The sequence below is a fragment of the Eurosta solidaginis genome, chromosome 3, assembly GCF_040869045.1.
Source record: "Eurosta solidaginis isolate ZX-2024a chromosome 3, ASM4086904v1, whole genome shotgun sequence".
Lineage (NCBI taxonomy): Eukaryota > Metazoa > Arthropoda > Insecta > Diptera > Tephritidae > Eurosta > Eurosta solidaginis.
Window position 1 is genome coordinate 207,467,470 of NC_090321.1, and position 25,388 is coordinate 207,492,857.

The window sequence follows — 25,388 nt, forward strand, 5'->3', positions numbered from 1 at the left end:
CAGTCCAAGTGGATATTATTGCGTAACTTATAGGTGAACACAATATAATCCTACATAATAAATTTTACAAAGACCTGGATAATTTTTTTTCGAATGTAGACCAAAACTTGCTTACGCTTCTGCTCGAAACATTGATTTCAGTAGTCTTCGTTAAACCAAAACGATATTTAAGAATGAAAGTCGACCGATTTTAGGTTGAAATATGTTAATGTTAGGCTCAGTCCAAACTGTTGTTTTCATGCGTTTTGATACAAGAATTCATTATAAATAACCGCGTAGCTTCAGTTTTCAGCCTAGTTCGACTGTCCACTACGTTAGGGTAGTAGCACACCCGGTCATTTGTTCGACTGTCTTGGGAAAGCTTTAGCTTCACCAATTTGAGTATTCTTGCGAAGGACAAAGACTAACCTGGTAAATATATGTGGCTACGTATTCACATATGTAACAGGAGCCGTAACGCGTAGGTTATATTTAAACTTTCTTGGTAGGCTATAAATAATGTGATTCACTCCATTGGGCTAGTTGGGGATATGACCGCCAACTTTAAGCAGTGTCAAACCAAGAGACTTGGGTATTGAATGATGAAGTGTGAAAATCAACATTAACATTTCAGACGATATTTTAAAGTTTCGCAAATATCTTTGAGTATAAGGCCAAATGATTTTTCAAACCCTCTCATACTTACATATATCTTCAACTTAAGTATGAGGTGGGAATCATTTCAAAGGAGTGTTTAAACCCCTGGAACCTAATAAAGGACTTTGCATCACTGATTTCGCTTATTATTTCAGCCAATCGGAATATAGAATTTTTGAAAAAATCTGCACTTTTTTTGGGTATTTTGCTTTTTTAACAACTTGAGAACAATTTGAAAACATGTACGACTTGGGTCATTTATTTGAATACATTGTTCCTTATTTCTTTTAACAACTTGTTGAATTGGGTGATGCAAAATCCGCGTTAAGCTGGCATTGAAAGCGACTGTGAGTGAAAAGAGTTAAATTTCGCAATTGGATTCTTATAACAGCAGTGATGCGAATCCGTTGACATGAACAATAAATACCCTAGACAGTCTTAAATGCACCCCTGCGTGTTAGGGGGTCAGAATATACCCGCGGTAGGTATGCCCGTCGTAAGAGGCGACTAAAATACCACATTCAAGGGGCTGTTTAGCGCAACCCTTCAGGTTGCCAGCGCAATATATAGCTTCTCCAAACCCAATTGTCAACCTCACCTACCTGCGGCGAATCCTGTTTCACTAACAGACGAGACTTTGGCGACCCCAAGCTCCTTATGGAACTTGGGGGTGGGGAGGGAGGGATGGCCTTAAGGTTTAATGTGGCCATATAAATTGTTTCCGAGATGGTCGGGCTAGGACCTTAATGGTGCTGTGTTACTGGAGCGTACCGGATCTGTATCCGGCAAAGGACGGTCACATCGATAACACTCCCCAAATTTATGTAGTTATAGCATTCAACACTATTATATCATATTTTACAGAATGCTTTATCTTTTTTCTTATATTTCAATCTAAATGATGTTACGATGGAAGAAAAAATTAATAAACCATAACTATAACTCCCCAAAGCCTTCAGAGAGTAACCTTATCGCTACAACAACAACAACAACATTCTTAAATGAGTAGAAACTATAGAAACGCGTCGAACGACGCCGCCGCCGCGCTGATATTTTAACATTCGGCGGTGGCGTGCGATAACCGACAAAAATCGGCGGCGTATATCTCTAATTCCTAATGCCCTCCACCTTGCTCCAGCTTGGCATAACATTGGCATGGACCATCAACAACTTCATTGCGCTATGTTTCGATTCAGATCGTTCTTAGTTCACCGTTATTGAAATTATACATGAGGGAAATTTTTATATCCATTGTTAGTTCCATATTAGCCCTTATCTGGTCGTGTGAAAATATACTGCATTTATCTGTACGCAATTCGAGGAGCGTGTTGCCACTACAGTTCAGCTATGGGACATATGTCAGCGCAATGCTTATTCTATCTTGCAGAAGGTAGTGTACAAAGTGGGAGAAGTCAAATTTAGACTTCCTGACGCTATCTTTAGAAAAATCCATCAACTCAATAACAATAATAGTTGCACATGATGTAATAATAAAAAGTGGAAAAGAAAGTGAAAAAGGGAGGGAAGCTGGAAGATCAAGATAAATATAAAGATAAGGAGAAAGAGAAAAGTAGAAAAGTGAAATATGAAGGATAAGGGAAAAAGGAAGAAACGGAGAACGAGAGAAGAAAAGCGCTGGAGGTAACACGTCGGTAAGAAATCGAGAACTTTTCGAAATAAAATCGATAACCGATTACTTTTCTATAATAAGTCGATAAAATATCGATAAACCGCCGTTAACAAATTGGTAATGCTCCAATAACAATTATTTAACTTTTAGATACAAATAGATATCTTTTTGATACTAAATCAAAAAATTTTCGATAAAAAAGGATACATTTCTGATAGCAGCAAAAACTTTTCGATAAAAATGAGATGGCTTTTCGATAGCAAAGCGACAACAAATCTATAACTTACATCGATAGCAAATGTATTGAAAAAAACTATAAGGCCTCCTCCCGTAACAAGGCTAATACATCCGAAGAGATTTAGGAATTTAGAATTTAGAATTTTTCCCACAAATTGGTGGGATGAGACCTCCACGTTTTACGCCGACTCCGAACGGCATATGCAATCCAGTTGAGTTTTCACTGAGAAGCTTTTCATGGCAGTAACAAACTCGGAGTGTTTGCCAAGTCATTGCTGAGAGGCGACCAACTTGTTACGAATTGAAAAACTTGTTTCTAAATTTTTGATTATGCTTTAACCGGGACTTGAACTCAGGATCTCTGGTGTGATAGGCGGAAGACGCTACCAACGCACGATAAATTGTCCATACCTCGTCGATAACACCCTATGAAAAATCACTGCTATAATAAATTGATAACACAAAGTCCAGTTTCGGTTCTGTATCGGTTTTGGCTTCGGTTTCGGCTTTATCTTTCTTTTAACCTTTAATATAATTGAGCTATAGTTCAACAACACAGTAGGGTATAATATGTTCAACATAAACCACAATTTTATTACCTTAATTGTTTTATTTTTTTATAAATATTACATATTATTACTGACTTATGCCCCACTTATTGCTGATTTCCTTTGTCAGCAAAACAATAACAACCCGAATCAAGCCCCCGCTTAAAATTGGGAAAACTACTTTAAACACACAACGAAACACCTACACACTCATACTCGAATACCCTAACAACTTGTTGAGTGTTGGCAAAAAAAAAAAATTTATTAAAAATAAAAAAATGCCAACCAATTTTTCTTTTTCCCCATGGAATAGCAAAACATTTCCATATTTAAACAGCATGCAACAGCTTAACTTATTTCAATATCGTTTGCGACGCGTTACAAGTAACACTTGGGAAACTTTGTTGTTGTGGTGCAATACTCGTGGTGCATACATTGTTAAAACGCTGCTGGCGGAAAATCAAATCTTTCTTTGCGATAAAGCCATCATAATCATTGTCTGCATCAGCTAATAAAAAGTGGCAACAAATCCGACTGCGGACAATCAACCAACCACAACGGCATAAGTTTTGCAAGCAACAATTACAACAACATAAATATATACAAACAAACAAACATTTGTTTTCACAACAATCAGTCAATCAAAACGTAAAAGTTAAACGAAACAAAGTTCAGTGGCTCGGCAACGCCTTTTCAATTTTCTTTATTTGTTCCGGCGTTTATACGCTTATTAAAGTTGTTGTTATTGCTTTTTGTTTTGCATTTTGCGTTAAGGTATCTACGCCTGCAACATGTTGCTGCTATCGAATAGTGTAAGTTTTGTTGCTGTTAGTGTTTATACCCAAATGTAGTTGTTGTTGCTGTTGTTGTGCTTGTTGTACTTGTGAAGCAGCAGCAAAATGTAATCAACCAGAGCGCCACAAGCATAAATTTCGTTCAAAAATAAAGTGAAGAAATAACAAAGAAAAATGAAAGCAAAACAATAGAAAATCATAACAGCAATAACAACAACAAACCTCATAAATTTACAACAACACAATAATCGAAGTAATCAAAAACAGTAAAAACCACTTGCCAACATAGCGGATATTCTCCAGTACTTATTTCCATATGCAGTCTGTTTAAATGGCTTTGTGTGTGTGTGTGTGTGTGTGCATGAAAATAACAATTACCATTGAAATACAAGAAAATCTTTGGGAAAAACAATGAGCATGCAAAATTATAATTTCAGCCATTATTTGGCCATGGTCTCGAAGAAAAGTGCAAAACGTGCAAATGTTGTTGCCCCTAAGCCAATTGTCTGCAAAAAAATATATATTAAATTATTTATAAATAAATGATTGAGTGTATGATCTGCGGAAGTACTTTAATAAGCTTAGATTAGGTAATCATTTATTTTGTTGTGATTGCGCGATATTTTAGTTACAAATTTGCGGAAATTTATATGTTCATCCTTATGAAATTCATTAAAATGTAAAGATTAAATGTTGTATGTGTGCATGTGAAGAAATAATGTTGGATGCGGTCATTGATTGTACAACTTTTTTGTTAAGTTACTGCAATCTCGCTTCGAGAGAAGCGTCTGTTTATAAATAAGTGCCAACAAATGGATTTTGCAACAACACGCAGAAATAGATTTTATGTTAGAGTAACATTTTCGTTTTTTTTTTCAAGTTAATTTAGTAATTATAATCAGCGATCCTAAAAACAAAACAAAAATTGATCTAGAAATTTGAAACATTACACATAGCTCAGGCCATCATGACAAGGCCAAAGATTAGGGAAAAGTTCCGATAGGTGGGACACGAGTCGAGATAATAACAAAATTCAAACGAGATTTGGAATCAAGTGATCGGTTTTTAAGTAAGTTTCTGGTGAGCTAGAGACTTGAAATTTAAAATCAGGTTCAGGTTTCAATAATAATTTAATACATATGACAAAAAGTTTCTGTAACAACCGTATGAATCGAGATAAGGACTGGTACACTGTTCGCCCCATTCTTTCTACTTCTGTAACGGTTTTTGGCGGCTTCTCTATTTTTAAAACATTTGCTTTTATCAGGCTACACTATCGCCCAATTTGCCGCGCAACTCAAGCACGTTGGGTGGACACAAGTTCTTCCTAACATAGTGTATATTTTTTATTTTCAAACCACTTTTGGTTGAAACGAGCACCATTTGTTGAAGCCAAGACCAGCCAATATAAAGTTGGATAATTATAACGACATAGAAGAGTAAAAGACATTTTTGAAGACACCGTTCTCGTAAATTTCCCATCGTAAAGAGTGGCATGGATTTGTGGCCGCATTCACAAATAGCCTGTCCAATCAGAACCTTTCTGTCAAACTTTTCAATATGGACAGCTTTTTTTGAACTAGCAATCTCCTCTCCAGATTGCAAGTATTAAAGTACGCGGCAAAGTTTTCAGGGGCTTTTTCAATTACCTTTCCTCGTCCCATAATCACACAAAAAAAAAAATTTTTGTTTGCCAATTTGGTCTCATAGACCTTACTTGCAAGCGAAATGTGTTTTGACCGTCTCTCTTTCACCTTGTTTTAGAAATTTTTTCACGTTTTGATACCATTTCTGTGCTTGATTAGTGTGACTTTCACATGTGTGGTTTTAGCTATTTTGGTTACATTTCTAATTGATATGAATCGGGGTTTTCAAATTAGGTATAACATATTATTCTCCAACTGCGTCTGCCGAGTTTTTTCGACCACTTCTTGGCTTGCCTTCTCTAGGCCACCTTCTTTTAAGCACAAACCCGTTCTTCGGGCAATGTCGTATAATGATCCTTAGTGTTTCGTCAAATTTTTGTAACTAACATTGGGAATATTCTCCAAATTTTTAAACGATTTTATTTAGCTTGACTTGACCGACCGGCCGGTCGTTGTGAACGAATTTTTAATTAAAATTTAAGTAACTTCCCGATAAGCTACAAGCTTGATACTGGGAATATGGTTCAGAACCCCGTGACAATGCAATAATAAGATTTAAAAAAATTCGGTAGGTGGCGCATGCATCGAAGTATTTCAAAAAATCGTATTTGTGGTCCGATTTGACTCATATTTGGAACACATATTGCATACAGAAATAGAAAGAGACTTATGAAAAAAATCTCCGCTAGGCGGCGCAGTTATGGAGATATTTAAAAAATCGTATTTGTGGTCCGATTTGGCTCATATTTGGACCAAATATTACATACAGTCCGGTAGAAGTGACATCAAAATACTTTGCAGTTCGAGGAGGGACAAGCGTACGTTGCGCCGAGTAGAGTAAAGTCTTTGGAAGGATTATGTATTGAGGAATTACATTGTAACAAATTGTCAGGAAAGAGTCATTGTAATAATGAGTTACTAAATGAGCTAAATAGAATGAGAAATAATAGGCAATTAAATAAAGACTAACAAGTAAGGAAGGTTAAGTTCGGGTGTAACCGAACATTACATATTCAGTTGAGAGCTATGGTGACAACATAAGGGAAAATAAACATGTAGGAAAATGAACCGAGTGAAACCCTGGAATGTGTTTGTATGACAGGTTTATCAAATGAAAGGCATTAAAGAGTATTTTATGAGGGAGTGGGCCATAGTTGTATAGGTGGACGCCATTTAGGGATATCGCCATAAAGGTGGATCAGGGTTGACTCTAGAACTTGTTTGTACAATATGGGTATCAAAAGAAAGGTGTTAATGAGTATTTTAAAAGGGAGTAATGCTTAGTTCCATAGGTGGACGCCGTTTCGAGATATCTCCATAAAGGTGGACCAGGAGTGACCCTAGAATTTGTTTGTACAATATGGGTATCAAAAGAAAGGTGTTAATGAGTATTTTAAAAGGGAGTGATCCTTAGTTCCATAGGTGGACGCCTTTTCGGGATATCGCCATAAAGGTAGACCAGGGGTGACCCTAGAATTTGTTTGTACGATATGGTTATCAAATTAAAGGAATTAATGAGCGTTTTAAAAGGGAGTGGTGGAGTTGTATAGGTGGTCGCCTTTTCGAGATATCGCCACAAAGGTGGACCAGGGCTGACTCTAGAATGCGTTTGTACAATATGGGTATCAAATGAAAGGTGTTGATGAGTATTTTAAAAGCGAGTGGGCCTTAGTTCTATTGGTGGACGCCGTTTCGAAATATCGCCATAAAGGTGGACCAGAGGTGACTCTAGAATGTGTTTGTGCGATATGGGTATCAAATTAAAGGTATTAATGAGGGTTTTAAAAGGGAGTGGTGGTAGTTGTATAGGTGGTCGCCTTTTCGAGATATCGCCATAAAGGTGGACCAGGGGTGACTCTAGACTTTGTTTGTACCGTATGGGTATCAAATGAAAGGTGTTAGTGGATATTTTTAAAAGGGAGTGGGCCTTCGATCTATAGGTGGTCGCCTTTTCGAGATATCGCCATAAAGGTGGACCAGGGGTGACTCTAGAATGTGTTTGTACGATATGGGTATCAAATTAAAGGTATTAATGAGAGTTTTAAAAGGGAGTGGTGGTAGTTGTATATGTGAAGTCGTTTTCCAGATATCGACTAAAATGTAGACCAGGGTGACCCAGAACCTCATCTGTTGAATACCGCTAATTTATTTATATATGTAATACCTGCCAAGATTTCAAGGGTGTTTTATTTCGCCCTGCAGAACTTTTTCATTTTCTTCTACATAATATGGTAGGTGTCACAAACATTTTACAAAGTTTTTTCTAAAGTTATATTTCGCGTCAATAAACCAATCCAATTACCATGTTTCATCCCTTTTTTCGTATTTGGTATAGAATTATGGCATTTTTTCATTTTTCGTAATTTTCGATATCGAAAAAGTGGGCGTGGTCATAGTCGGATTTCGTACATTTTAAATAGCGATCTGAGATGAGTGCTTAGGAACCTACATACCAAATTTCATCAAGATACCTCAAAATTTACTCAAGTTATCGTGTTAACGGATGGACGGATGGACGGACGGACATGGCTCAATCAAATTTTTTTTCGATCCTGATGATTTTGATATATGGAAGTATATATCTATCTCGATTCCTTTATACCTGTACAACCAACCGTTATCCAACCAAACTTAATATACTCTGTGAGCTCTGCTCAACTGAGTATAAAAACTTGAAAATAAAATAATAAAAAAATGTTTAAGTTAAACGGTTTTATTGAAAACAATACTTACATGAAGTAATAATAATACTAAAAGCTAGCAAATAATTAGGTAGGTCCTAGGTACTATTCATTACACTCCTCATCAATCTGGGCCGTTGATCAGACTATCAATAGAAATTTGATGCGGCCAACGCTTATATTTAATTGTCTGAACAACGCCCTGGATTGATGATGAGTATGATGAATATTACATAGGATCTACCTAATTATTTTCTAGCCTTTAGGATTACTATAATTAATGCAAGTATTGTTTTCGATAAAACCGTTTAACTTAAAATGGTTTTCTTATTTATTTTTTTTAGATAGCTCTTCGTTCGTATTCACTTTTCTCGTTGTTGAAGGACTGACTTCTGAAGCTAATATATTCTAAAAAATGTCATGAAACACCAATTCAGAAACAGTTTATTCAAAGCGTACTATGTCACAACAACAAAAAAAAAACGTATAGGGAGTTCTGATTTTGCAGAACTTTCAGTACCAGTCCTTATATAGAAAAATCGGATCGTTTAGGCCCAAATTTTAAACCCCTTATCGGGTTAAGAAATTTTTCAAAAATTCTTAATATCTGAATAGTCGTATGTTTGAGATATATAAAGTAAGGAGAACAGATATTAGCGACATTTTCGAAAAGTGTTAAAAAAATAACTGTTTGGAAATCATCATAAAAATTTGCATTGTTCTTGCTGTCTATATGAGATAGCTATGACGATGAACCTTTCATGTTGTTGTTGTAGCATATAGCCCCATATAATATATGCGACTACTCAAATATTTGTATCAATATCCTCTAACGGCAGTCCGAGGAAACTTGCAGTTTCAGCAGTGGTGGACCAGAGAGAAAAGGGTGTTAAAGGTGTTGATTTCACATTGCAATTGATAAGATGATTGGTGTCATGTGAGGGCATATTACAAGCAGGACGTACATTATTTATGTCGGTGTTAATTCTGGATGGGTAAGAGCGATGATCTAGAAGGTTTAATTTGGTCATATTAATCGTTCCCGTGATGGTCCTAGTACCTTAATGTTGCTTTGTTACAGGAACGTACCGGATCAATATCCGGCAAAGGACCATCAACATCAATAACACTCATCAAAACCTTCTGCGAGTATGTTTATCGTTAATACAACAACAACAACAACATCTCTGTGCTTTTGTTCTACATACAAATCTACGCCTAATTTCTCATGCGCAGTCCTTCCTCGTATTGCTTGCGGAGATGAATTCTTAAGGCGTTGGGAGGCGGGGCCTCTTCAATCAGATTTCAAATGTCTAAACGGGCATCAAAATATGCCGCTCACTTTTATCAAGAAGTACTTGTACACAGCGTATTATAACTTTGATTGGTTAACGGTTGGTTGTGCAAGTATAACGGAATCGAGATGGATATAGACTTTCATATATCAAAATCATCAGAATCAAAAAAAAATTTGATTGAGCCATATCCGTCCGTCCGTCTGCCCGTTAACACGATAACTTGAGTAAATATTGAGATATCTTCACCAAATTTGGTACACGAGCTTATCTGGACCCAGAATAGATTGGTATTGCAAATGAGCGAAATCGGAAGATAACCACGCCCACTTCTTATATATAACATTTTGGAAAATATAAAACACCGGATTAGTTAGTAAATAATATACCTAGAATGTTGAAATTTGACGTGTGGACTGACATTGGGACTTTTGATAAAAATTTGAAATACAATTTTTAAATGGGCGTGGCACCGCCCACTTGTGATAAAATAAATTTTACAAATATTATTAATCATAAATCAAAAATCGTTAAGCCTATCATGAAAAAATGCGGCAGAGAGGTTGCCTCTACTACAAGCAATGCTTTGAAGAAAAATTAACGAAATCGGGTAAGGACCACGCCCACTTTTATATAAAAGATTTTTAAAAGGGTCGTGGACGAATAAAATAAGGTGTATCTTTGCAAAAGAGAGCTTTATATCAACTGTATTTCATTTCTCAAGTGGATTTATAACAACAAATAGGAAAATTTTCAAATTTTAAAAAATGGGCGTGGCACCGCCCCTTTTATGATTAACCAATTTTCTATGTTTCAGGAGCCATAACACGAAGAAAAATTAGTTCAGAATAGAACCATATTGTGACGAATATTAATATCACTAAGCGATACTACCATCACTAAGCCGATACTAAGCAGTATGTACATAAACAAATCAATCATCATGTACGCACATACATACAAAGCAACAGAGAGATACTCACAAACGCATGTCATCATCAGCGAAGTAGTACTCACATATACACACGCATGTGGATACAAATTACAAATATACATATGTATAGCTGGTAAACAAGCATCAGGTTCACGAAATTATTAGACCTTAGGAGAAATGTGTGAACGAGGAAACCGAAGAGTATAAAAGCAGCACAAGCTGAAGCATGTCGAAGCAGTTTGATTTAAGCACGCTATCAGTTGCGAAGTGAAGTTTAATTGCGAAGTACTTTCAAAGTAGTCGAATAAAGACCATTTTGTAATACAGAATATTGAAGTTTTTTATTCAACAGTTTATCGATAAGAACGTAAGCAGAAGGTTGCAAATAAGCGGAATTTCACTAAATTTGTTACAATATGTATATGTATTATTGCGCAGCCTTGTAACACTATCAAGCACACAAAACAAACAACAACAGCATTTCAAGCGTACAGCTGTGTATGTAATGTTCGGTTTCACTCGAACTTAGACTTCCTTACTTGATGATTTTGCCTTTAACATAATATCTGTATTAAGGGAAACCGCGCTACAGCAAACGAATAATGCATAATAACTTGAAACTAAGCAACAGCTTATTTAATTAAATTCATAGTTGGGTTTTGCACTAAACGGGTTCAATTCGAAAGGAACGCTACAAATAGTTTAAGGGAAATCTAATGGAAGAATTTTTTTCACATAGTCGAATTATATACTTAGAAATCGTACAAGTTTACTATTTTCAATATTGCAACAAGGAAACTTACATAACAAACAAAACCTTTGAAGAATTTAATGAAATATAAAACTTTGGATGGCATATTCTTTTTAAAAATATCGAAAATGGCTTAAATGAAAAGAATATTTACCCAATTTACGAATTTTGTGCTAAGGCAAATACGAGTTATTCAAACAGTGAACGTTTGGCTTGAAATCTTTTATTGTAATAATTTTCATTTTTTACAAAATTTGTGTTGGCAGCTTGCTTTAAAGAAATAGCGCTCGTTATTTAATTTAAAACCACGCCAACACCAAATTACACGCAAACATATCCATACCACTCGAAAAGACGGGTACCGGTGCGTATACGTAACATTTTTGATCATTATTATCTATATATATAAATAAGAATGTGTGTTTGTTTGCAGCAGACTCCCAAACCACTCCAATTTAATAAAATTTGTAGTATAGTTTCACAGCAACCCGCAGAGTGTTTCTGTGAAGATTCTTTCCGGGACCTGGACCAGGGACCGATCTATTGCAACAAATTCTATTCACAGTTCGATTTGCTTGAAATTTGTTATACAGTTAGCCTTTTGCCAAGATTAGTGATTGCTATGCTTGTTTTTCCGGGAAGTGGATCAGGGACTGAACTATTCGAACAAATTTCATTCATTGCTGGCTTTGTCTTGAATTTGGCATACAGGTAGCCCTTTGCCTGGATTAGTATTGACGATACTTTTCTTTCTGGGAAGTCGGCCAGGAACCGATCTATCCGAAAAAAAACTGTTCACGGTACTATTTGCCTGAAATTTGGTGTACAGGTTGCCCTTTCCCTAAATTAGTATTCACGACATTTTTTTTCGATAAATGGACCAGGGGCCGATCGGGATAGGGACTGGGACTTGGAATGGAAAAGAATAAAATAACTGGAGAGAAAATAAAAGAGGGAAAGAGAAAGAGAATGATTTTGAGCAAGAGATAAAGACGGACGAAGATACAGAGATAGGGATAGATGGAGCGAAAAATAAGAAGAAAGAGAAAGAAAGAGGAGTGTAAAGGAAAATGGGAAGAGAGAGGAGGCAGAGTAAGAGGCATTATGTTTGTGAACTTAAGGCACGGCCACCGTAGTGTGATGATAGCGTCCTCCGCGTACCACACCGAAGATCCTGGGTTCACGCCCCGGGCAAATCAACATTAAAATTTTAGAAACAAAATTTTTAATTTAGAAAAAAAATTTTTTAAGCGATGTCGCCCCTCGGCAGTGTTTGGCAAGCACTCCGTGTGTATTTCTGCCATGAAAAGTTTCTCAATGAAAATTCATCTGCTTTGAAGATGTTGTTCGGAATCGGCAATAAACAAGTATGGCCAGTCCCGCCAATTTGAAGGAAAAACTAAAAGGAGCACGACCCAAATCAGAAGAGAAATGTTAATAGGAAAAACTTAAAGCACAAATGAACTTTTGTGCTGAGTCATTTTTCAGTTATTAAAGAAAACGAAAGCTTCAGCTGTGCTCTTCAAAGTTGCGTGGATATTTGAGCGCTAAGCCATTCAACAAAAACAATGAAGTTGGAAATATTAATATCATAATAAACCAAATTTTATTACCAGCTCCTACTTAAAATCTTATATCTAAAAAATATTTACACAACTGCACATAAAATATACTTAACAATGTAAACAAGTTTAAAATATTACCAAACAAAAAAATTATTTCTCATCCAAACAACAAAATGCGAATACTACAATTTTCAAAACTGAACTGACAATTATTTCATTACCTACTTGACTAAAGCATGAAAATTAAATTTTCCTAAGAAGCAAAGATTAAGTGCTCATAAAATTGAAAAGTTGAGTGGGACGAAGTGATTTTACTGTTATTTCCAATATTTATGACATGTTTGTAAAGGACACACTTAATGGATCCAAGCGCACAAGATGACAACAGAGTGCAAACAAGTGTAGAAATTACTTACATAAGGCGCATTCCACAAAAGTCGATACCAAATATTTTTCGAATAAACTTGCAGCATAAATAACAGGAGAGAGAGCCGGAAATGCGCAAAAGCTTGGAAACTTGGCAAAAAATGCGACTAAGGCGTAGCAAGAGTAAAAAGGAAAGTTGGGGAGAAACCGATTGAAATGCATCAATGTGAAATGGAACAGAAAAAGAAAACAGAAGAATAAAAAGATAAATAAGGGAAAGGTGCATTAAAATAAGAAGAACAAGAAGTGAAGAACTACAAGGAAATGATGAACAGCAGATGGACAGCAATGATGCTGATTAAGCGATTAAAAAAACATTGAATGTAACAGGCTACGTTGAATAATTTTGAGTGCTCTAAAATAGAGAGTAATTGTCAAATATTTTTGAAAACATTTAAATAATAGCAATCCTACTAAAAGTTCCAATTTCACTTTCACTCCTAATTCTACTCATACTTCTATTCCTATTCCTACTCCTAATCCTACTCCCACTTCTACTCCTTCTCCCACTTCCACTGGAAGCCACGTCATTCCAACTCAAAATCCAACTTTCTTCCCTAAGCCCACTAATACACCCACGCCAGCTTTCACTTCCATCTCCTTTCCCTCCTAAATTTTCATATATGAGCCCTTGATTTTGAAAGTGGTCTAAGTCAAAATTTTTAAAAATCGAGTTTATCAGCTACTTGTTATCTAACCATAATAAAATAACATAATCTGAAGAGATTGGCGGTATGCCATGAAAATTAACTCGTAAAATTGAAGAATTTTTTGGTTGTTAAACAAAATATAGAAACTGTTTATTTTGAAAGTGGTCTAAGTCAGTCTGTTGAGAAATTTTGGAAAATAAATAGTAATTTTGTAATGCCTTCAGATAACGATTCAGGTATGATCAAGTAATCCTTAAAATGTAAAAATGTTCTATACATAGTTAATTGTAGACATTATCCTGCGAAGAAATGTAAGTAATGCTCCCAAGAAATGGAAACGAATAAGAGTAATATCGTCTTCAGATGAATCAACTGATACTTTAAAAGTGAATTCGGAACCCCTACAAATGGAAGAAATTAACATGAAATCAAGAAAGAGGAGCCGAAATCAACATAATTATGCACAAAATTTAAGAAAAATTAAGAGAAATAGGGGAGAGGAATATGAAACAAAAAAGTCTAAGCTTGTGAGTGGCAAACTTTTCGAAAATAAATATTGCCTTTGTTCCAAACAATGTATAAATGCAATTGGATATGAAGACAGGAAAGCTAATTTTGATACATTTTGGAAATTAGCAAGTTTCGAAAAACAGAATTTGTTTCTGCATGGTTTGGTTGGAAAACTATTAATAAAGCAAAGGCGACCCAGAAATAACAAAGGATACATGAGAAAATGTAGTTATAAGTTTCATATAAATTTACGGATGTCAGAAGTTTCTGTTTGTAGAACTTTTTTTTTTGGATACTTTTAAAATATCTTACGGAAGATTAAGCCGTGCCTTAAATGCTAAATCCCCTGGAATGGATTTATGTGGCAAAATGACTGGTTCATCGCGAAAAACAGATGAAGAAAAAATTAAAGTGGTACGAGAATATATTCTGAATTTTCCAGCATGTGAGAGCCATTACACGAGATCACATCACACTTCAGGTCGAAAGTATTTAAGTGCTGACTTAGATATTCGAAAAATGTATGAGCTGTATGTAGAAAAATGTGATGAAAATAATACACCACGTGTGAAGGAGTGGACTTACAGGAAAATTTTCAATACGGAGTTCAACTTAAATTTTCATACTCCTCGCAAGGACACTTGCCAAAAGTGTGATTCACTAAAACTAAAAATAGAAGCATCCAGTAACGAAGACGAGAAGTTGCATCTTATGGAAATTCATGATTCCCATCTTAACAGTACCGAACAGGCTAGAAAAAGTTTGACAGAAGACATACAAAGAGCAAAAGATAACCCGAGTGAATATTACGGTTTCACATTTGATCTACAGAAAGCACTTTCTTACCCAAAACTTTCTGTCTCGGTAGCTTATTATAAGCGCAACATGTATGTATACAATTTAGGGTTTCATAATTTCCACAATGAAAATGCTAAAATGTATGTATGGGATGAAACAATCGCTTCAAGGGGATCACAGGAAGTTGCGTCTTGCATCTTAAAGCACATTCAGGACATTACCACTCAAAAGCATGTCATAGCTTACAGTGATGCCTGCACAGGACAAAATCGTAACATCAACATAGCTTTAATTTGGTTAAAAATTGTTCAGTCATCTGATAATAATGTTGAAACTGTTGATCATAAATTTATGGTATCCGGCCATTCTTTTTTGCCAAATGATCGGGATTTTGGTTTAATAGAAACTAAAATTAAAAAATCAAATTATTTATACATACCTGAGCATTATTATAGTTTAATAGAAGTATGTAAAAAGAAAAACCCATTTTTGGTGGTACAAATGGCTCAGAGAAACTTTATTTCGACAAAAAAACTTAAAGATTCAACGAATAATAGAAAGAAAAACACCAATGGAGAAGCTGTGTCTTGGCTTAAAATTCAATGGATCAGATTTCTAAAAAAATCTCCATATAAGTTGTTTTATAAAACTTCCTTGGATGACAATTCCGAATTCAAAATATTAGACCTCTCACCTAAAAAAGGAAGACCTAGAATATATGCAAATATTGATTTGCCTCCATTATACACAACTATTAGACCAATAACAAAAGAAAAACATAAAGATATGATGGATTTACTACCCTATATCCCACCAATTTTTCACAAACACTTCACTTCCCTAAATATGTCATAATAAATAATTTACTTTGTTATAATGAAATGAGTTTGAATAAAATGTTAATTACTAATTAAAATGTTTCCTTGGTATAAGTCATTTATAAAGTCATTCTGTTAATTTTGAAAGTGGTCTAAGTCATTTCCAACCTTTCAAAAGCACATTTCCAGTTAAAAATGGTAATAAATTTCACAACCATAATAAATTCTTGTTTGTTGGCACTACTTTACTGTCGAAAAATCATTTTCCATAGTGCAAAAATATTTTTCAATCCTTTATAACGCAAAACTCTAATTATCTCGAAACAAGGAAAATATGACTTAGACCACTTTCAAAATCAAGGGCTCATATGTGGAATCTACCTGCTCCAAATTTCGGAGATATAGCGAATTTAAATTTTTCCTAATAGCGTACCGCCGCACAGCGGTCTGGATTTGGCTTTCAGTGGACTTAGGGAAATGAAAAAATATTAGTTAATAACGCAAAAATTTGATGGAGATCGGTTTTAAGTCTCATTACATGACGTTTTTATATATGAGTATTTTTTCATAAAGTCTTAAATAAAAAAGTTATAGCAAATAAAAAAATTTTATGTATGGAAAAAATCATATTTTTACCGTTAACTCATTTTCCTTACATTTCCTCAAAACTTGATTAGTTCATTTATATAGTTAGGGTTATATACTATGTAATGTAGGTACTCGGTTTCATGGTTCGAAAAGGCTAGCGTTTTTTTTTTTGTTTTTTTTTTTTTTAGTATTGCGAATCACTTTTGAATTTTGGTTAGAATTTAAAAACCGAAATATTTTTGTTTAATTCATATACATTTAATTTTTTATATTGAATTTACATTTAACAATCCAAAAAAGGTTCAAATCAAAAATTTAGCTATTCCAGCTTGTTCGTAATTTTTTTTTGTTATACTCAGTTGAGCAGAGCTCACAGAGTATATTAAGTTTGATTGGATAACGGTTGGTTGTACATATATAAAGGAATCGAGATAGATATAGACTTCCATATATCAAAATAATCAGGATCGAAAAAAAATTTGATTGAGCCATGTCCGTCCGTCCGTCCGTTAACACGATAACTTGAGTAAATTTTGAGGTATCTTGATGAAATTTGGTATGTAGGTTCCTGAGCACTCAGCTCAGATCGCTATTTAAAATGAACGATATCGGACTATAACCACACCCACTTTTTCGATATCGAAAATTTCGAAAAACCGAAAAAGTGCGATAATTCATTACAAAACACCGATAAAGCGACGAAACTTGGTAGATGAGTTGAACTTATGACGCAGAATAGAAAATTAGTAAAATTTTGGACAATGGGCGTGGCACCGCCCACTTTTAAAAGAAGGTAATTTAAAATTTCTGCAAGGTGTAATTTGGCAGTCGTAGAAGATATCATGATGAAATTTGTCAGGAACGTTACTACTATTACTATATGTACGCTTAATAAAAATTAGCAAAATCGGGGAAGGACCACGCCCACTTTTAAAAAAAATTTTTTTTTAAAGTAAAATTTTTACAAAAAATTTAATATCTTTACAGTATATAAGTAAATTCTGTCAACATTCAACTCCAGTAATGATATGGTGCAACAAAATACAAAAATAAAAGAAAATTTCAAAATGGGCGTGGCTCCGCCCTTTTTCATTTAATTTGTCTAGGATACTTTTAACGCCATAAGTCGAACAAAAATTAACCGATCCTTTTGAAATTTGGTAGGGGAGTAGATTTTACGACGTTAACTGTTTTCTGTGAAAATAGGCGAAATCGGTTAATGCCACGCCCAGTTTTTATACACAGTCGTCCGTCCGTCCGTCCGTCTGCCCGTTAACACGATAACTTGAGTAAATTTTGAGGTATCTTCATGAAATTTGGTATATATGTTCCTGGGCACTCATCTCAGATCGCTATTTAAAATGAACGATATCGGACAATAACCACGCCCAATTTTTCGATATCGAAAATTTCGAAAAATCAAAAAAGTGCGATAATTCATTACAAAAGACCGATAAAGCGACGAAACTTGGTAGGTGAGTTGAGCTTATGACGCAAAATAGAAAACTAGTAAAATTTTGGCCATTGGGCTTGGCACCGCCCACTTTTAAATGAAGGTAATTTAGAAGTTTTGCAAGCTGTAATCTGGCAGTCGTTAAAGATATCATGATGGAATTTGGCAGGAACATTACCCTTATTACTTTATGTCTGATTAATAAAAATTAGCAAAATCGGAGAACGACCACGCCCACTTTTTAAAAAAAAATTTTTTTAAATTAAAATTTTAAAAGAAGAGTTAATATCTTTACAGCATATAAGTAAATTATGCCAACATTCAACTCCAGTAATGATGTGGTGCAACAAATTACAAAAATAAAAGAAAATTTCAAAATGGGCGTGGCTCCGCCCTTTTTCATTTAATTTGTCTAGGATGCTTTTAATGCCATAAGTCGAACAAAAATTAACCAATCCTTGTGAAATTTGGTAGAGGCTTGGCTCCTAGGACGATAACTGTTTTCTGTGAAAAAGGGCGAAATCGGTTGAAGCCACGCCCAGTTTTTATACACAGTCCACCGTCTGTCCTTCCGCTCGGCCGTTAACACAATAACTTGAGCAAAAATCGATATATCTTTACTAAACTTAGCACACGTACTTATCTGAACTCACTTTATCTCGATATAAAAAATGGCCGAAATCCGACCATAACCACGCCCACTTTATCGATATCGAAAATTACGAAAAATAAAAAAATTCCATAATTCTATACCAAATACGAAAAAAGGGATGAAACATTGTAACTGGATTGGTTTATTGACGCAAAATATAACTTTGGAAAAAACTTTGTAAAATGGGTGTGACACCTACCATATTAAGTAGAAGAAAATGAAAAAGTTCTACAAGGCGAAATCAACAGCCCTTGGAATCTTGGCAGGAATACTGTTAGTGGTATTCCATATATAAATAAATTAGCAGTACCCGACAGATGATTTTCTGGATCACCTGGTCCACATTTTGGTCGATATTCCGAGAACGCCTTCACATATACATCTAAGGGCCACTCGCTTTTAAACCCCTCATTAATACCTTTAATTGGATATCCATATCGTACAAACACATTCTAGAGTCACCCCTGGCCCACCCTAATGGCGATATCTCGAATAGGCGTCCACCTATAGACCTAATGCCCACTCCCTATTAAAATGCTCAGTAACACCTTTCGTTTGATACCCATATCGTACAAACATTCTAGAGTCACACCTGGCCCACCCTAATAGCGATATCTCGAAAAGGCGTCCACCTATAGACCTAATGCCCACTCCCTATTAAAATGCTCAGTAACACCTTTCGTTTGATACCCATATCGTACAAACATTCTAGAGTCACCCCTGGCCCACCCTAATGGCGGTATCTCGAAAAGGCGTCCACCTATAGACCTAATGTCCACTCCCTCTTAAAATGCTCAGAAACACCTTTCGTTTGATACCCATATCGTACAAACATTCTAGAGTCACCCCTGGCCCACCCTAATGGCGATATCTCGAAAAGGCGTCCACCTATAGACCTAATGTCCACTCCCTCTTAAAATGCTCAGTAACACCTTTCGTTTCATACCCATATCGTACAAACATTCTAGAGTCACCCCTGGCCCACCCTAATGGCGATATCTCGAAAAGGCGTCCACCTATAGACCTAATGCCCACTCTCTCTTGAAATGCTCAGTAACACCTTTCGTTTGATACCCATATCGTACAAACATTCTAGATTCACCCTTGGTCCACCTTTATGGCGATATCTCGAAAAGGCGTCCACCTATTGAACTAAGGATTACTCCCTTTTAAAATACTCATTACCACCTTTCATTTGATACCCATATCGTACAAACACATTCTAGAGTCACCTCTGGCCCACCATAATGGCGATATCTCGAAAAGGCGTCCACCTATAGACCTAATGCCCACTCCCTCTTAAAATGCTCAGTAACACCTTTCGTTTGATACCCATATCGTACAAACATTCTAGAGTCACCCCTGGCCCACCCTAATGGCGATTTCTCGAAAAGGCGTCCACCTATAGACCTAATGCCCACTCCCTCTTAAAATGCTCAGTAACACCTTTCGTTTGATACCCATATCGTACAAACATTCTAGAGTCACACCTGGCCCACCCTAATAGCGATATATCGAAAAGGCGTCCACCTATAGACCTAATGCCCACTCCCTATTAAAATGCTCAGTAACACCTTTCGTTTGATACCCATATCGTACAAACATTCTAGAGTCACCCCTGGCCCACCCTAATGGCGGTATCTCGAAAAGGCGTCCACCTATAGACCTAATGTCCACTCCCTCTTAAAATGCTCAGTAACACCTTTCGTTTCATACCCATATCGTACAAACATTCTAGAGTCACCCCTGGCCCACCCTAATGGCGATATCTCGAAAAGGCGTCCACCTATAGACCTAATGCCCACTCTCTCTTGAAATGCTCAGTAACACCTTTCGTTTGATACCCATATCGTACAAACATTCTAGAGTCACCCCTGGTCCACCTTTATGGCGATTTCTCGAAAAGGCGTTCACCTATAGAACTAAAGCCCATTCCCTTTTAAAATAATCATTACCACCTTTCATTTGATACCCATATCGTACAAACAAATTCTAGAGTCAGCCCTGGTCCACCTTTATGGCGATATCCCTAAATGGCGTCCATCAATAGAACTATGGCCTACTCTCTCTTAAAATACTCTTTAATACCTTCCATTTGATACACATGTCATACAACCACATTCCAGGGTTACCCTAGGTCCATTTTCCTACATGGTGATTTCCCTTATTTTGTCTCCATAGCTCTCAACTGAGTATGTAATGTTCGGTTACACCCGAACTTAGCCTTCCTTACTTGTTTTTTTATGATGCTTACTATTCCAGGTTGTTCGTTAGTACCAAAGAGTAATTAAAAACAAAAATTTTTCGATCGTTCAATAGTCCACGAAATCTTCAAATATACATATACATAGGTATGTAACCAAAAAAACCTAAAAAAAAAAAAACAAGTTTTATTATTTTAAGTAAATGTTGCGTTTTATATGTAGTATGTATATTCGTACCCAATTAAAATTGAGAAACTAAAATATTTAGTTTTCTGTATCATAGTCGAGGTTTTGCGATAGGAGTAGTAGAGCTTTCACTTCTTCGAATATTTCCTCATGCTTACTATACAATTTCGATCTCCTCGATGAAATAAATGGGGAGAAGTAACTAACAAATTATTTAAAATGTCCTCATTTGTGGCTTTGCGGCTAATTTTTCGTGCATCGTCTCGACGATATGCTCTAAAATCTTTATTTCTGGATTCAGCGGCTTCTTCGGACAACTTTCCGATAGGAATGGAACCAAAATGCTCTGTTATTGAAGCTCCGTGTACTAAAATTGTATGTACACTTGAAGGCATGAAATACCATTCATATAGTTCGACGTAAACTCGAATGGTTTCTCTGGCGTACATGTTGAACCCCACATGAAAGTGCCCCTAATATTGTAGAGAATCTTTGAATGAGATTTTCACTAACACCAGTTATAGAGACGGTAGTTTTAATGTCAGCGAAATATCGTCTAGCGGTATTTCCATCATTCGTTGTACCGTGCCCTTGCTTTACCACGTCTACCAATAAACCAGTCTGAATATTAAAAATTATTTTAGTGAAGCCAAAATTGCTGGAAATTGGAAAAAATACCTAGATGTACACATATGCTCGTTAGGGTATGTCGATATGAAACCCGGTTACTAAAAGTGTCATAACTTTTTTAAATTAGGTTTTAGGAAAAAAAGTTATATAACAATAAATTATGGAAAAAGATCACAGAATACGAAAATGTACATTTAAAGTTCTACGTTCCTAATTTTCAATTTCGTTGCACTGTGCGCCGCCTACTATTTTTACTCAAGCATCCCGCACTTTTCCATAGGTCTTTATAACCAGAAAAAACTGAGCAAACACAAGAGCCCACTTCTAGAAATTTTGTCAAGATCGGTTTGAGAACTTTGGTTCCTCAGCACGCACACACACATTCTTCTTTAGTTAATAAGATAAGCTCACTTATGCTGACTTGGAAAACGAAGTTGGCGAGGCAGTAGATGTGTTGCCGGAGCCTTGTAACTTTACATCTAGCATATCTTGTCCTGTTTATCGGCCAAGGAAAAAGGTGTAAATACTATGGTGGAACTCGTAGGCAAGTCTTAATAGTATACCATAAAAATTTTCATGAAAACTATCAATAAGGACCAAAGCGACTGTGGAAAAACTTTTTCTACTATATAAAACTCTCAACCCCCCCCCCCCCCCCCCCACCCCCTGATAAGAGCTATCTAGTCCAAGGGCAAGTCCGTCGAGACAGCTCTCCACGCTATAGCCATCGGGATAGAGAAAGAGATTCTCTTAATAGATCTTAATCTAGACATCCTTCTCGATATAAGGAGATTGGATCCCAAGATAGTGAAATACCTGGATGAACTTTTTGCGGGAAGAGCTATTTTATCAAGTCGGCAGGTCTCCTACAGTATACGGTACGCATAACCGAAGGATGAATACCTTACTGCTGATGCAAAAGGACTGGATGCAAACTATCGCCTTCGCTGACGACATACCTCTAACAGCAACCGAAAATCATTGATTTTGAGACCTACTGCAGACGGCATCAGTCCTTCTTCTTCTTCTGGCAGTGGTTTGCTTCATCAAATGGGTGCAACCACTTACAACGAACCTGAATGCTGCGATGACTAAAATGATTATATTACCAGCACTACAAAATACAAAAATGACATTGGAACAAACATGACGAGGACATTGCCAGGAAGGCTTTAACTGGTATCTATGCATCTTACGGAGCCATGTGTAAAATGTAGGATATAACGTCAAACCCGGCCCAAGATTGAAGTGTTGGTAGTGATATCTAGATATTTCACCCTCCTTTAAAGCTCCTATAATGTGCGATTGTTTTGCAGTGATTCGCTATGCTGACATCAAAAATATTCTACATTACATGAAACGGACAAATTGGTGGCATTTCTTAGATATTGCAAAGTCCAGTAATATCTATATCAGCCAGCTGGGGTATGTGTGTGTGCCTCTGCTTTGCTGTGAAGCAACCACTTTAGCCTATAGCCAATGTGACGAAGCGTAATTGGGGAACTCACAACGAATCATAACTCATCATATTGTCACCATACACAATAGAATGATTACTGTTATAAAATGTATTTTGTTACTAAGTAAAAGGTTTTATGATACTCTATGAATACCCTCTATAGTTGAATTCACAAATTGTCATATTATGTTAATAACATAAATTTTATATTGGTCTTAAGTTCGCTGGCATTGTGAAAGTTACTTAGTCAATTATTGTTTTTTTTATTATGTCAAATTTACACCTTACGGTTTGCTTTGATGGCGCTTTACAACCGAAAAATGAGAAGACAGAGTTCAATTTTCCTTTTTTCCTACTTCGCGCTTCGACGCTCTGACGTCTTCCTCGGGGAGTCTGATAATTATACTCAGCTGAGCAGAGTTTACAGAATATATTAATTTTGTTCGCATAACGGTACCCCGTAACGGCATAAACTAATCGAGATAGATATAGACTTCTATATATCAAAATGATATGGTCGATAAAAGAAATTCTTTTAGCCATGTCCGTCCGTCCGTCCGTCCGTAAACTCGATAACTTGAGTAAATTTTGAGGTATCTTAATGAAACTTGGTGTGGAAGTTCCTGGGCACTCATCTCAGATCGCTATTTAAAATTAACGAAATCGGAATATAACCAAGCCCACTTTTTCGATATCGAAAATTTGGAAAAACCGAAAAAGTGCGATAATTCATTACGAAATACGGATAAAGCGATGAAACTTGGTAGTTGGGTTGGCCTTATGACGCAGAATAGAAAATTAGTAAAATTTTGGACAATGGACGTGGCACCGCTCCCTTTTAAAATAAGGTAATTCAAAACTTTTGCAAGTTGTAATTTGGCAGTCGTTAAAGATATCATTTTGAAATTTGGCAGGAACGTTGCTCCTATGTGTTCTCACTAAAAATTTGCAAAATCGGATGACGAAAAAAAAACTAAAGTCAAATTTTAACAAAAAATTTAATATCTTTACAGTATATAAGTAAATTATGGCGACATTCATCTCCAGTAATGATATGGTGCAACAAAATACAAAAATAAAAAAAAATTTCGAAATGGGCGTGGCTCCGCCCTTTTTCATTTAATTTCTCTAGAATACTTTTAATGCCATAAGTCGAACAAAAATTTACCAGTCATTGTGAAATTTGGTAGGGCATACATTCTATGACGATAACTGTTTTCTGTGAAAATGGGCGAAATCGGTTGAAGCCACGCCCAGTTTTTATACACAGTCGACCGTCTGTCATTCCGCTCGGCCGCTAACACGTTAACTTGAGCAAAAATCGATATATCTTTACTAAACTTAGTTCACGTACTTATCTGAACTCACTTTGTATTGGTATAAAATATGGCCGAAATCCAACTATGACCACGCCCACTTTTTCGATATCGAAAATTTCGAAAATGAAAAAAAATGCCATAATTCTATACCAAATACGAAAAAAGGGATGAAACATGGTAATTGGATTGCTTTATTGTCGCAAAATATAACCTTAGAAAAAACTTTGTAAAATGGGTGTGACACCTAACATATTAAGTAGAAGAAAATGAAAAAGTTCGGCGGGGCGAAATAAGAAACCCTTGAAATCTTGGCAGGTATTACATATATAAATAAATTAGCGGTACCCGAAAGATGATGTTCTGGGTCACCCTGGTCCACATTTTGGTCGATATCTCGTAAAGGCGTCTACCTATAGAACTAAGGCCCACTCCCTTTTAAAAAACTCTTTAAATATTTAAAAAGAATATTCAAATAAAACGAATTGAAAGCTGAAGAAAGATAGCAAAGGCAAGTTGCTCCTCTTTTTAGTATTACCATTTGTATGTATCCATGAAAGAGACAATTTTGTCTCGAAAGCTCTCAGTTGAGTATGTAATGTTTGGTTACACCCGAACTTAGCCTTCTTTACTTGTTGTATTTTAAAAGCATTTCGTTAACAAAAAACCACTCAGCCTCCCTGAGGATCACGTGATAGCCTCGAAACGCGTAGGAGGGAAAAAGGAAATCTAAATTTTGCCTTCGCAATTCTCGACCATTAACTTTCACTAAATCAAACAATTACTTAATTATTTTTAACTTGAACTCAAAAGAGCGAATTTAAAAGCCATAAATATGGAATGACCCCTTGTACAAATATAAAGAAGGATATGTTTGCAAAATATATATAAATTTATATGAATTGCTGTACTTGATACATGAATTTTGATTGTGTGCAATGTTATTTGATAAAGTTGATGGAAATGATATATGTATATTTT

General features: G+C 35.8%; 1 protein-coding gene across 2 annotated transcripts in view; it reads left to right on the forward strand.

The window, feature by feature from the left end:
* The first annotated feature begins 3,410 nt into the window (after window positions 1-3,410).
* Window positions 3,411-25,388, forward strand: part of LOC137246929 (uncharacterized) — a 66,690-nt gene continuing 44,712 nt past the window's right edge. For both annotated transcript variants that reach the window (XR_010951741.1, XM_067777970.1), the window contains exon 1: window positions 3,411-3,863. Coding sequence is in view for 1 of the 2 variants with exons in the window: in XM_067777970.1 (XP_067634071.1) it covers window positions 3,843-3,863 (21 nt within the window). In the remaining variant the exon portion in view is untranslated. The remainder of the gene's footprint in view (window positions 3,864-25,388) is intronic.